This window comes from Scyliorhinus torazame, chromosome 25 (assembly GCF_047496885.1).
Source record: "Scyliorhinus torazame isolate Kashiwa2021f chromosome 25, sScyTor2.1, whole genome shotgun sequence".
Taxonomy (NCBI): Eukaryota; Metazoa; Chordata; class Chondrichthyes; order Carcharhiniformes; family Scyliorhinidae; genus Scyliorhinus; species Scyliorhinus torazame.
The window spans coordinates 12,358,596-12,373,562 of NC_092731.1; the positions used below are offsets into that span (position 1 = coordinate 12,358,596).

The window sequence follows — 14,967 nt, forward strand, 5'->3', positions numbered from 1 at the left end:
CCTGCTAACTATTCTGGATGGTGTAACCCCACCCCTGATGCCGGCTGCATTGATTCTGTCCTTCAGCTAACGAACCAATGAAACTTCAATGAGGGACGGAAAACAAACTGTTTTAATTGCCACGAAATTCAGGAAGGAACGGAATCCAATTTTCATATTTCATTGCGTATCCCCCCCACCCTCAGCTGACAACAGGCAGCACTTGTTGTAGGGTGGCACTGTAGCACAGTGGTTAGCGCTGCTGCTTCACAGCGCCAGGGACCCGGGTTCGATTCCCGGCTCGGGTCACTGTCTGTGCGGAGTCTGCACGTTCTCCCCGTGTCTGCGTGAGTTTCCTCCGGACGCCCCGGTTTCCTCCCACAAGTCCCGAAAGACGTGCTTGTTAGGTGAATTGGACATTCTGAATTCTCCCTCAGTGTACCCGAACAGGCGCCGGAGTGTGGCGACTAGGGGATTTTAACAGTAACTTCATTGCAGTGTTAATGTAAGCCTACTTGTGACGCTAATAAAGATCGTTTTAAACTTTGCCTGGAACTGCTTCTGCACTCAATGAATGAAACAACCACACGTTAAAACCATAAACCCTCTTCCCGATGATGTCAAGCCCAGTCTATCCTCTGGGATGGATGTAGAAGATCCCTTGGTCACTATCCGATGTACAGCAGGAAGAGTCCTCGCCAACAAATATCCTTCAACCCACACCTAAAACAGATTAGCCAATCATTTGTTTTGTTGCTGTTCATGGGAGCTTGCTGTACGCTAATTGGCTGTTGAGTTGCTGAAATTACCATGGGGGAACACACTTCAAAAAGTTGGCACTGTGGCATGTCTCGAAGTTGGGAAAGGTGCTATATAAATGCAAGTCTTTCTTCCACGCCCTCTCTTCTTTCCCCCATCGGCCTTCAATCTTTTCCCCTCAAGTGTTTATCCAATTCCTTTTTTGAAAGCTCTTTTTTTTAATTTAGAGTACCCAATTCATTTTTTTCCCCCAATTAAGGGCCAATTTAACGTGGCCAATCCACCTAATCTGCACATCGTTTTGGGTTGTGGGGGCGAGAGACCTACGCAGGCACGGGGAGAATGTATAAACTCCACCCGGACAGTGACCCGGGGCCAGGATCGAACCTGGGTCCTCGGTGCCATGAGGCAGCAGTGCTAACCACTGTGTCGCTGTGCTGCCCTTGAAAGTTCTGATTGAATCTGCCTTGCAGGTCCCAACAACTCGCTGCGTTCCCCCTCAACTGCTCGGTGCTTCTATTGCCGAGTATCTCCAGTCTGGTCACCGGCCCCTTCGCCTGAGAAAGTCTCTCCTTATTTGCTCTATTCAAACCCTTTGTAGATTTCAACACCTCCATTAAATCTTCCCTTCGCTTTCCCTGCTCTTAAGGGGAACGATCCCAGTCTCTCCACAGGAACTGAAGCCTCCCATCTCTGGTCCCATTCCAGTAAATCCCTCTCCGAGGCCTGACATCCTCCCTAAAGTGCGAGGCCCAGGGTTGGATAGAACCCTCTCGCTGAGGCCGAATCGGTGATTTCTACGGCTGAATGGCCTTCTGTGCTCTAACGACAAATGACCATATCAGCTTGTCCTGCCAGATGTACATTCGCCTCGTTGCTTCCCTGTCCAATGGGGTACAGTCTGCACCCCCCCCCCCGGTGAAGAATTGGAATATCCCATCCCAAAGCCACTACCCACCCACACCAACGCACGAGGTTGGTATTTCCCTCCCCCCCCCAACCCCCCCCCCCCCCCCCCCCCCCCCCCCCCCCGCCCCAACCCAACCCAACTCAATGAGTTTGGCATCTCCTCCACTCATCGCGTTGCCATGGTAACTTACATCGTTCTCTGAGGTACCACAGAGGCTGCAGGATTTGCACTCAATGCATTGCCAGCGATAGGTCCTCACAGCAGCTGTCATATTCACTGTAAACTGCAGACACGACGGGTGGCCTGCGGGAGAGAGACAATCAGATCCAGTCAAACACTCTGGATAAGACAGAGCCTCTGTTTTACTCAGTGTCTGTCTCCAGCCCCCCGCCTTCCCTCTAAACCAAGGTCAGGGGGCAGATTTTCTAAGCGGGGCTCAACGTGGGGGTGGGGGGTGGGGGGGGGCACATTATGCCTGTCAAACAAGCGAAAATCCCTGAAAATAGGGATCATTGCGCCGATAGGAACAGGAGGAGGCCCATTCCTGCCGTCCCACCATTCAATGGCTGGTCTGCATCTTAACTCCTACTTCCCGCCTTGGCTCCGTATCCCTTTCATCCCTAAGCAATATCTTAACCTCAATGTTTTTTTTGTGGGGGGGGGGGGGGCGGAGTTCCTGATTTCGACACCCCCTTTGTCTGAGGAAGCTCGTTGACTTCACCCCTCATTCAGCTAGCTTGGGCCTGATGGCGCTGGAGCCTGCCGTGATGCCAGCTTTGCCCACGGAGCCTTGGCTCACCTGCGGATGGCTCTCTACTTGTCCTGACCCTAATGTCCCACACGCCCGCCATCGTGACCAGGGCGAGGAACGCTGGCTGATATCCCCACTCACTCCCGGAACTGTTTCCCCACCGACATCAGCGAAAGTAGCACAGGCCCCCCCCCCACCCCCACCGCCCGCCCGGGACCCTCTGGTCTGCCCCACCCAATGAGGAAACCTCTGCACTTTTATAGCACCTTCCAGGGTCACCCCCCCCCAAAGCCCCTTCACAGCCAGTGAAGTACTCTTCGAAGTGTAGTCACTGTTGTAGTGTAGGAAACACGGCAGCGGATTTGTGCACAGCAAGATCCCCCCCCCAAAAACAAGCAAGCAGATAAATGACCAGGTGACCTTAATTCAGGTGTAGGAAGAGGGATAGATTGGGATAGGACACTTGGGGGGGGGGGGGGGGGGGGGGGGAGTTGGGTTGGTGAGCATTTTGTACCCAACAGATTGATCTTGTCTTGTGCTGTCCAGCATCACCTGTCGGCAGCTCCCAACAGCAATCCCCATTGCGGTGGTCTTCGCACCCGCTGCGTAACGGGGTATGACAACTGGGATGCAACTGTACAACAACAACTTACATCTGCATAGCCCCCTACGTAACCTAGTGGAGTGGTGCAATGACAACAATCTCTCCCTCAATGCCAGCAAAACTAAAGATTGACTTCAGAGAGCAAAGTACTGTACACACCCCTGTCAGCATCAACGGGGCCGAGGTGGAGATGGTTAGCAGTTTCAAATTCCCCAAATCTGTCCTGGTCCACCCACGTCGACGCTACCACCAAGAAAGCACAACAGCGCCTATACTTCCTCAGGAAACTAAGGAAATTCGGCATGTCCACATTAACCCTTACCAACTTTTACAGATGCACCATAGAAAGCATCTTATCGGGCTGCATCACAGCCTGGTATGGCAACTGCTCGGCCCAGGACCGCAAGAAACTTCAGAGAGTCATGAACACCGCCCAGTCCATCGCACAAACCTGCCTCCCATCCATTGACTCCATCCACACCTCCCGCTGCCTGGGGAAAGCGGGCAGCATCATCAAAGACCCCTCCCACCCGGCTTACTCACTCTTCCAACTTCTTCCATCGGGCAGGAGATACAGAAGTCTGAGAACACGCACGAACAGACTCAAAAACAGCTTCTTCCCCACTGTCACCAGACTCCTAAACGAGCCTCTTACGGACTGACCTCATTAACACTACACCCTGTAACTATCAAAAACAATTTGTCACTGAACTGCATAAGGAGATACGAGCTCAGGTGCGCAAATTCTTGCTCCAAAGGTTGGTTTCAAGGGGTGCCTTAAAGGACGAGGGAGAGAGGGAGGCGGTGAGGTTTCGGGAGGGAATGTTGTTATTTGTTAATTCACGGGATGTGGTTAGGCCAACATTTGTTGCCATCCCTAATTGCCCCTTGAGAAGGGGGTGGGTGACCCCCGGGCCTGGATGGGGAGAGGAGCTCCCAGCCCCGAGCCGTGCACAGCTCTGATTCCAGCTCTGATCCCCCTAAACCCCGAGGTTCGATCACTGCTCTCAGTCAGAGTGCAAGGAGAGGAGATGCCTCAACGGGCCTCAGGGGGACCGGCCGTCGAGGATGGGATCGACCCGGGGGATGATGCCTTCCCCAGGCGAATGTCGGCCCAGCGCTCACCGACCACGCCTTGCCTGGTGTAGGGCAGGAGATTGTTGGTCCTCAGGGGAACTGGTATTTGGGTGAAGCTCAATGAATTTCTGAGAAAGGTTATTCCACATCAGTTTGAATAAAAGAATCCACCTCGCGGGCAGCTGGGTGCAGTTACGCTGAATGTTTCAATCTGGGCTCCCCCCAGCCCTGCCCAGTTCCTCGATTTCAACCTCTCGGTGCCCCAGAAGAATAAATCTTTCAGAAAATCAAAGGGAAACTGTATTGTAATTTCAGCCAGATTCACGGCTGAGGATTAACTGCTGCTCGACACGCTCAACTGGAATGAATTCAGGTTTTAAAAATAAAATCCGCTCTTCACCGCCGACAGCAATGATGTCACATCGCCTGGCACCATGGCACACGCTCCCTCACCTCCATTGGCCCCCGTTTCCCCCCCCCCCCCCCCCCCCACACACACACACACACTATCCTCTCCCCTTCCGTTGCTGGGTTACGGGGTGACCTGGGCTCCTTCAGCACCCAGGTACCTCAGCCCAATTCTGACTGTGAGTGTGGTCTAAACAGTGAGCTATTCGCCTGCAGCAGCATCACGGGCCGACCCTATCCTCAGCCACTCCTGAGTGCGCGCGCACGCAAACACACACACACACACACACACACACACACACGCTGGACAATGATCTGGGGGCAGGCCTGATCTTTGGCTCATTATCCAGGGCTAATTGCCCCCCCCACCCCCGGGGCAATACGGAGATAAAGCTCGCAGCCACTCCATCTTGGAATGGCCCAGTTCACCACCACAGTGAGGATCCCATTGGTAAGAGGGTTCCGAGGCACAGATTTAAGGTGATTGGCCAAAGATGTGCAGGCTAGGTGGATTGGCCGAGCTAAATTTGGGCAGCATGGTAGCATTGTGGATAGCACAATTGCTTCACAGCTCCAGGGTCCCGGGTTCGATTCCCGGCTTGGGTGACTGTCTGTGCGGAGTCTGCACATCCTCCCCGTGTGTGCGTGGGTTTCTTCCGGGTGCTCCGGTTTCCTCCCACAGTCCAAAGATGTGCAGGTTAGGTGGATTGGCTGTGATAAATTGCCCTTAGTGTCCAAAATTGACCTTAGTGTTGGGTGGGGTTACTGGGTTATGGGGATAGGGTGGAGGTGTTGACCTTTCCAAGAGCCGACGCAGACTCGATGGGCCGAATGGCCTCCTTCTGCACTGTAAATTCTATGAATGAATTCTAAATTGCCCCTTAATTGGAAAAAATGAATTGGGTACTCTAAATTTATTTTTAAAAAGATAGACTCACGGAATGGTCCCTGCGCAGAGGAGGCCATTCAGCCCATTGTGTTTATGCCGACCCTCTGGAGGGGCAACTTGCCCAGATTCGCTGCCCCACCTCTTTCCCTGGAGCACTGCAAATATTTCCCCCTTGAAGAACTGAGTCAATTCCCTTTTTGAAAAGCACAACGGGATTTTCCTCCACCGAATTCGGGCAGCGAATTTCCGATCCTCACCACTCGCTGCGCGTAAACGTTGATTCTTTTCCCAGTCGCCTTAAATCAACTTCTCCTGGTTCTTAATCCCTGTGTCAATGGGGAGTTGCTTCTCCCGATCCTCTCTGTCCCGACTCTTCCTGATTTAAAAAATATATTTTTTTATTAACGCATTTATATATTCAAGGGCAATTAGGGATGGGCAATAAATAGGGGATGGTTTAGCACAGGGCTAAATAGCTGGCTTGTAAAGCAGACCAAGGCAGGCCAGCAGCACGGGTTCAATTCCCGTACCGGCATCCCCGAACAGGCACCGGAATGTGGCGACTAGGGGCTTTTCACAGTAACTTCATTTGAAGCCTACTTGTGACAATAAGCGATTTTCATTTCATTTCAAGAACGAAAGGCGATATGAGGGAAGACCCGATTCCCCGCAGCGAGTGGTTACGATCTGCAATGTGGGGCCCCCAAGAGTGTGGTGGAGGCAGCTTCAATCGAGGCTTTAGGTAGGGTATTGGATGAGTACCTGAGCAGGTAGGAATTGCCGGGTTACAGGGAGAGGAGAGCGGGACTGGCTGAGATGCCCTTGCAGAGAGCCAGCATGAATTTGGCGGGCTGAATGGCCTCCGTCTGTGCGGTAGCCTGCCTGTGATTCTATGAACCGAGGTTTGGGGCCTATCTTTCAGGCTTCTGAACTGAAAAAAAAATTATTCAAGTAAAATCTGTATTTGAATAATTTACTACAATTGAAAAGCAAAGATTGGTTCAGTGTTTGAGTTAATGTTAGTTTAATTGCCGCTGTTTAGAATATATTTGCTTTAGATGACTGGTGGGCGGGTGAAAGTTAGTGGGGTAGTGGCAAAGTCACTGGACTTGTAATCCAGAAGGCCAGACTAATATTCTGGGGGACACGGGTTCAAGTCCCACCCTGGCAGCTGGTGGAATTTAAATTCGATGAATAAAATCAGGAACTGAAAGCTGGTCTCAGTAACGGCGACCGTGACAACGCTCATCGATTGTCCGTAAAACCTCACTCATGTTAACCGGGCAGGAAATCTGCCGTCCTTACCCGGTCTGGCCTACATGTGACTCCAGACCCACAGTAACGTGGCTGACTCTTAAAATTCCCTCTGAAATGGTCGAGCGAGACACTCACTTCAAGGGCAATTAGGGAGAAGCAACAAATGCTGCAATCCCGCACGGTGATAGTTTTGGAACTGGAGACTCTGAATTCATAGATTCAAAACTCGCCCCAAAACAGGAATTAAACTCGGTAAAGCGTGCTGAGTCTGAGGGGGGTATGGGAAAGAGAGACAATTTAAAACTCTAACCTGATCATCAGAAAGACTTGCATTTATATAGCACCTTTCACAACCGCCTGATGTCGCAAAGCATTTTACAGCCAATGAAGTATTTTTGGAGTGTAGTGACTGTTGGAATGTAGGAAGCGTGCCTTCCAGTTTGCACACAGCAAGATCCCGCAAACAGCAATGATGAAATAATCTGTTTTTTTCTGATGTTGACAGAGGGGTAAATATTGTTTTTAAACAAATTTAGAGTACCCAATTTATTTTTCCAATTAAGGGGCCAATCCACCTACCCTGCACATCTTTGGGTTGTGGGGGCGAGACCCACGCAGACAAGGGGAGAATGTGCAAACTCCACACGGACTGTGACCCAGAGCCGGGATCGAACCTGGGACCTCGGCGCCGTGAGGCAGCAGTGCTAACCACTGCGCCACTGTGCTGCCCCGACAGAGGGGTAAATATTGAACAGGCCACCGGGGAGAACTCCCTCCCTCCCCCTACTGCTCTGAGAAATAGTGACCATGAGATCTTGAACACCCATCCAAGCTGGTAGCAGGGGCCTCGATTTAACATGTCACCCGAAAGACGACACCTCCGACAGTGCAGCACTCCCTCGGCACAGCATTGCAGAGTCAGAATCTCTGTGCTCAAACCCTGGAGTGGGAATTGAACCCAGAACCTTGCGATTCAGAGGGGAGAGAGCTACCATTGAGCCAAAGCGGACAATGTTAAAAAGGCTCCACTCTTACAGTAATGTGGAAACCCCACCACCTGGAGTTTCCCTAGCCGCTCACCACCCTGACTTGGGAATATATCGGCCTTTCCTTCACTGTCGCTGGGGCAACATCCTGGAACTCCCGCACTAACAGCACAATGGGTGTACCTACACCACAGGGACTGCAGCGGTTCAAGAAGGCGGCTCACCCTCCACCTTCTCAAGGGCAATTAGGGATGGGCAACGTTGATGGGCCTAACCAGCGACCCCCACATCCCGTAAATGAATTTTTAATAAAAGACAAAACGGTAAATGTGCTTGTTTCAGTCTCACCCACGTCACAGGAGCAAATATATTTTTTTAGATTTAGAGTACCCAATTCATTTCTTTCCCAATTAAGGGGCAATTTAGCGTGGCCAATCAACCCACCCTGCACATCTTTGGGTTGTGGGGGCGAAACCCACGCAGACACGGGGAGAACGTGCAAACTCCGCACGGACAGTGACCCGGAGCCGGGATTGAACCTGGCTCTCTCAATGGGCCAGCACAGAGCACAATGGGCTGAATGGCCTCCTTGGGTGCCGTTTCGTTCTACGATCCTGTAACATGAATCCGCTCTTGTCACACTCTTGCCAAGGAGTTTAGGCGGAGGTTCCCGGGATGGTATCCACCTAGCTGGGGGGGCCTTGCTGTGAGATCGAAACCAACAACAATCTGTTCAAATGTTTGCCTGATCTGATCTGATTGTACAGGAGCACATCCTTCGCCGTTGCTCACTGCTGGTCCCTCACTGGGCTTTTTCTAATAATTATTCTTTTTTTAAAGATTTAATCTCACATAATTAACTCCAGAAAACCGGGAGAGAAAGCCAGGAATCATTTTATTCCAGGGATTCCTATTCCACTCAGCCACCAGACGCTTGATCAGTCCCCATGAATTATATGATCATAAATGAATAACCCCTTTAAGTACTTCAACATGTTGCAGCCTCTCGGTGCAATAAACGTATGTTTTAAATCACATTCCTTCAAAAGAAATCCTTAAAGGGGAAGGGAGACGGCACAGAATTGTCCAGACTATTATTCACCCGGCTCATTTCCCCCATGGCACTGCTCACAAACAGTCCCGGGGGACACCTGAGGGTTTCCTCAGGAAGAATTAGCAATGTTCCTCTCAAATTTTTAACATTCTCGTCCCTGTTTTCAGGTTCCGCCATGGCCTCGCTCCCTCCTGATGGCCTCCTCCAGCCCAACGGCCGTAAGACGTAGCAGCAGAAGTTGGCCATTCGGCCCATCGAGTCTGCCGCAATATTCAATGAGATCGTGACTGATGTGATGTGATAATCCTCAACTACATTTTCCCGTCTTATCCCCATAACCCTCGATTTCCTCTGATGAAAAATCTGCATCGCTCGGCCTTAACCACTGTGCCACCATTCCGAGAATCTGATACGTCTCAATAAGATCGTCTCTCATCCGTCTAAACTCCAATGAGCACAGGCCCAACCTACTCAACCTCTCCTCATAAGAAAATCCCTCCCTACCCGGCATCAGCGTCGTGAACCCTTGGAGACCCTCCTGGCCTCTTGCACATCCCAGATTTAAATTGGCGGCCGTGCTTGGGGCCCCAAGCTCCGGAATTCTCTCCCTAGACCTCTCTACCTTTCTCTCTCTCTGTCTTAAAGGTGGTCCTAAAAACCTACCACATGACCAAGCTTTTTTGGGTCACTTAACCTAATGTCTGCTCATCTGATTTGATTTTTCCGTCAATAGCAGTGGGACATTTTACAGCATTATGGCTGCTATATAAATGCAAGTTGTTGCAGTGACAAATCTGGGTCCTCAATGTGCCATGTGGTGGCTGACGGGCAGCTGTGGGTGTGGCTACCTGTGACAGAACACAGGGCCTATTGTCACACCTAACTGACTGAATATACAATACACTGGCTCGTGTCTCCCGGGTAGCCCTTGCTGACCAGATTAATCGCCTGGAAATGGTTCACTCGATCTTCCGCAGGCAGTAGCTATTTCCCCGGCTGATCTTCGTTAACAACAGGGGCGTTCTGGTGAAACTTTACACAATACTGCCTCGGCCTCCTGCAGTATCACGTCAGGTTACGGGCTCATAAGAGAGAGGGTGCAGAAAAGGGTTCACGAGGACGGTTCCCGAGGTGTGGGACTTCAGTTATCTGGCTAGAATTAGGGGCAAGCTGGGGATAGAGTGGTCAATGGACTTTTGTGTAAAATGCATTCATAGGGCGTGGCGGTCGCTGGGAGGGGGGCACTATTGAAATGAAACGAAAATGAAATGAAAATCGCTTGTCACAAGTAGGCTTCAAATGAAGTTACTGTGAAAGGCCCCTAGTCGCCACATTCCGTCGCCTGTTCGGGGAGGCTGTTACGGGAATTGAACCGTGCTGCTGGCCTGCCTTGGTCTGCTTTCAACTGGACTGGAGAATAGCCAATGTTGTTCCTCCGTTTAAGAAGGGTAGCAAGGATAATCCCGGGAACTACAGGCCGGTGAGCCTTACTTCAGTGGTAGGGAAATTACTGGAGAGAATTCTTCGAGACAGGATCTACTCCCATTTGGAAGCAAATGGACGTATTAGTGAGAGGCAGCACGGTTTTGTGAAGGGGAAGTCGTGTCTCACTAACTTGATAGAGTTTTTCGAGGAGGTCACTAAGATGATTGATGCAGGTAGGGCAGTGGATGTTGTCTATATGGACTTCAGTAAGGCCTTTGACAAGGTCCCTCATGGTAGACTAGTACAAAAGGTGAAGTCACACGGGATCAGGGGTGAGCTGGCAAGGTGGATACAGAACTGGCTAGGTCATAGAAGGCAGAGAGTAGCAATGGAAGGATGCTTTTCTAATTGGAGGGCTGTGACCAGTGGTGTTCCACAGGGATCAGTGCTGGGACCTTTGCTCTTTGTAGTATATATAAATGATTTGGAGGAAAATGTAACTGGTCTGATTAGTAAGTTTGCAGACGACACAAAGGTTGGTGGAATTGCGGATAGCGATGAGGACTGTCAGAGGATACAGCAGGATTTAGATTGTTTGGAGACTTGGGCGGAGAGATGGCAGATGGAGTTTAATCCGGACAAATGTGAGGTAATGCATTTTGGAAGGTCTAATGCAGGTAGGGAATATACAGTGAATGGTAGAACCCTCAAGAGTATTGAAAGTCAAAGAGATCTAGGAGTACAGGTCCACAGGTCATTGAAAGGGGCAACACAGGTGGAGAAGGTAGTCAAGAAGGCATACGGCATGCTTGCCTTCATTGGCCGGGGCATTGAGTATAAGAATTGGCAAGTCATGTTGCAGCTGTATAGAACCTTAGTTAGGCCACACTTGGAGTATAGTGTTCAATTCTAGTCGCCACGCTACCAGAAGGATGTGGAGGCTTTCGAGAGGGTGCAGAAGAGATTTACCAGAATGTTGCCTGGTATGGAGGGCATTAGCTATGAGGAGCGGTTGAATAAACTAGGTTTGTTCTCACTGGAACGAAGGAGGTTGAGGGGAGACCTGATAGAGGTCTACAAAATTATGAGGGGCATAGACAGAGTGGATAGTCAGAGGCTTTTCCCCAGGGTAGAGGGGTCAATTACTAGGGGGCATAGGTTTAAGGTGAGAGGGGCAAGGTTTAGAGTAGATGTACGAGGCAAGTTTTTTATGCAGAGGGTAGTGGGTGCCTGGAACTCGCCGCCGGAGGAGGTGGTGGAAGCAGGGACGATAGTGACATTTAAGGGGCATCTTGACAAATACATGAATAGGATGGGAATAGAGGGATACGGACCCAGGAAGTGTAGAAGATTGTAGTTTAGTCGGGCAGCATGGTCGGCACGGGCTTGGAGGGCCGAAGGGCCTGTTCCTGTGCTGTACACTTCTTTGTTCTTTGTTCAAAGCCAGCTCTTTAGCCCTGTGCTAAACCAGCCCCTATTTATTGCCCATCCCTAATTGCCCTTGAATATATAAATGCTTCAATAAAAATATATATTTTTTAAATCAGGAAGAGTCGGGACAGAGAGGATCGGGAGAAGCAACTCCCCATTGACACAAGGATTAAGAACCAGGGGACATTGATTTAAGGCGACTGGGAAAAGAATCAACGTTTACTCGCATCGAGTGGTGAGGATCGGAAAGTCGCTGCCCGAATTCGGTGGAGGAAAATCCCGTTGTGCTTTTCAAAAAGGGAATTGACTCAGTTCTTCAAGGGGGAAATATTTGCAGGGCTACAGGGAAAGAGGTGGGGCAGCGAATCCGGGCAAGTTGCCCCTCCAGAGGGTCGGCATAAACACAATGGGCTGAATGGCCTCCTCTGCGCAGGGACCATTCCGTGATTCATTTCCTCCCAGGTTCGGTGGATTGGCCGTGGTCAATTGCCCTTCGTGTCCAGGGATGTGCGGGTTAGTGTCCAAAGTTTAGGTGGGGTTACAGAGAAAGGGCGGGGGGAGTGGGGCTAGGTAGGGTGCTCTTTCAGGGGGTGGGTGGAGACTCGATGGGCTGAATGGCCCTCCTTCTGCACTGCAAGATTTGACGAGAGGACATTTTTCTCCATTCGATTGGTCAGTGACTACCTTACATCGAGGGTCCCCAGTCTGTGCCTCTCCCACTAGGCAACATCCTCTCTACATCGTCCCAACCAAAATATACCAGCAAAGGTTTAGGGGGCGATTCTCCGAGCCCCGCGCCGGGCCGGCGCGAGATTCTCCGAGGTGCGGAGAATCAGCGCCATTTGCGCCGGCGCGTTTGGCACGGCGTCGGGCCGCTGGAATCGGCGGGGCCGAGCGGCCGCGCGGATACGACAGAGTCCCGCCGGCGCCGATGGTCGCTGCCACCGGGAACTCTGCGCGGACAGTCGGGGGCGACCTGTGGGGAGAGGGGGGGGGGGGCGCTCCTTCCCCGGGGGGGGGCCTCCGATGGGGTCTGGACCGTGATCGGGGCCCACCGATCGGCGGGCCGGCTCCCCCCCCCCCCCCCGGGCCTACTTCATGCGTGGCCGGCCGCTGAACACCGACGCCATGTTGAGTCGGGGCCGGCGCGCGTAAGAAGTCCTCCGCACATACGCAGGTTGGCGTGACCCAAGTGCCCACGCGCGGGTTGGCACGGCCCAACTGCGCATGTAGGGGGTGGTGCAGCGCCCATTCGGCGCCGCGAAAGGAGGCTATCGTACCCGGGCCCGGTTCGCGCCATCGTGAAACGCGACGGACGTCACGGCGGCGTGAACACTTGGGCTCCATATTAGAGAATCGCCCCCATAATCTCTGTTCTTGGGACAGTGTCGAGATTCCACTGGAAAATCCTGGGAGTCGGGCAAGGAAAGGGGGAGGGAAGAGGGTTTTTTTGTGCAACGCGAGGATTGTGACTTGTGATCATTTTCCAATCTCGTGTCAGCAGCTGTTCCGAAAGCAGTGGTTTCAATTATTGTGGCTCAGTGAATCTGCTCATTTCTGGAGGTTTTGATACATTTCCTCGCTGAGTTTATTGCTGACACTGAAACGTAATGAATCACATCCCTCACTCGCCGGGCAAAGATCAGATTAAAAGTGAAAATGAATTTGGGAGGCATTCGAACCGTAGCACAGCAGGAGGAGTAACTCCTCCAACAAGGACCACCAATACCAGATGCCAGTTCTCCAGGTCGCCCTGTACCCCTCGCCCCTATCGTACCACACTGAATTTGGCATCATGTTTGCATCACTTTCTTCGCAAAGATATCTCTTGGGGAAGAATCTCCTTCAGGGTCATGAGAGAGAGCCAATCATAACTTAAACCTGATTGCGTTCAACAGAGATTTAAGAAACCAGCCTGTGCCGTGCCTGTAGGAGGCAAGGTGACACAGTGGTTAGCACTGTTGCTTCACAGCGCCAAGGTCCCCGGTTCGATTCCCGGTTTGGGTCACTGTCTGTGCGGAGTCTGCACGTTCTCCCCGTGTCTGCGTGGGTTTCCTCCCACAAGTCCCGAAAGGCGGGCGAATTGGACATTCTGAATTCTCCCTCAGAGTACCCGAACAGGCGCCGGAATGTGGCGACGAGGGGATTTTCACTGTAACTTCATTGCAGGGTTAATGTAAGCCTACTTGTGACAATAAAGATTATCATTATTACCATGTGAACATTAGGATATCTAAGTGGTGAAGGATAGAGTACTGGAATCTTGTCTTTACCCACCAAAGAGTTTTCATTTACACAGACACACTCCTGCAACTCCTCGAAGTACCCCACTTTCAGCCCACAAATCTACATATTCATGCCAAGGCAATGACCATCTTGTGGTATTATCAGGTATTGCAGTACCCGAGAGGCTGTGGACCATTGGGTAAACCTAGGAGTTTACCATTGGCTGTTTGGTCTGTAGCTCCGCCCTGACAGGCGGGGTATAAGAACAGGTGTCGCCCCAGCAGCCCTCATTCTGTACCGAAGTTGCTGGGGAACCGATCTAGTCTATTAAAGCCTTCAGTTATGTTACAACCTCGTCGTGCATCACGTCTCCAATAAGACAAAATGGGATTAGAATGGACGGGTGCTTGATGGATGGCATGGACCCGACGCCGAAGGGTCTCTTTCTGTGCTGGTGAACTCTACGACTCTGAGAGATTCTAACCAACTCCCCATGGCATTCAAAGACATTGCCACTGCTGAGTGCCTCAATGGCAACATCCAGACACCATCCAGGACAAAGCAGCCCCGCTTGATTGGCACTCGATCCACCACCTTCGACATTCACTCCCTCCCCCACCGACGCACAGTAGGAGCCGTGTCTACCGTCTGTTTTTATGCTGTAAACACCAAATAATCTGCAATATGGTGCCCTCACCCAGTGATGTGCCAAACACATTTCCTGTTCCTAGCACATGGAGGTGACAGGAACGTTCTGAGGCTGATGTCACCACCACAGTAAATTTTATTCACTGTTTAATTAACACTTTGGTGAGCTGCGCATACCGTGACTTTAGGGAAAAACATTTCCTATTCTCTCTGCCGAATGAACCATCTCACACGATAGCTTCCCACACCCAGCCAACCTCAGTACCTCGGAGTCAGTACCTCGGAGGTAGAAACAGGAGAGGGTGGCGAGGGGGCAACAGGATCGCCCAATTCCCTCGGAGCAACAATCCGCCCTTCCAGTCCCGCGTTGCCATGAGCACGCGCTGTCTTAGACCCGCATCTGGCGGCGAATGGTGGGCGGACCGGGGCGGGAGGCCGGAGGCATGCATCTTGCCAGAGGACGATGCCTCAGGAGAGGGCGGGAGGACGTCAAGAGGGGCAAGACCAACGGCGTCAAGCCCTCCCGCCGGATGTCTACTCCGCCCTCACCAGCTCTGAACCAG

At 51.6% G+C, this 14,967-nt stretch overlaps 1 protein-coding gene across 2 annotated transcripts in view; it reads right to left on the reverse strand.

Moving 5' to 3' along the window:
• dpf1 (double PHD fingers 1) overlaps positions 1–14,967 on the reverse strand; it is a 74,285-nt gene that overhangs the window by 8,795 nt on the left and 50,523 nt on the right. For both annotated transcript variants that reach the window (XM_072490020.1, XM_072490019.1), the window contains one exon: positions 1,839–1,951. In XM_072490020.1, the coding sequence (XP_072346121.1) occupies positions 1,839–1,951 (113 nt within the window). The remainder of the gene's footprint in view (positions 1–1,838; positions 1,952–14,967) is intronic.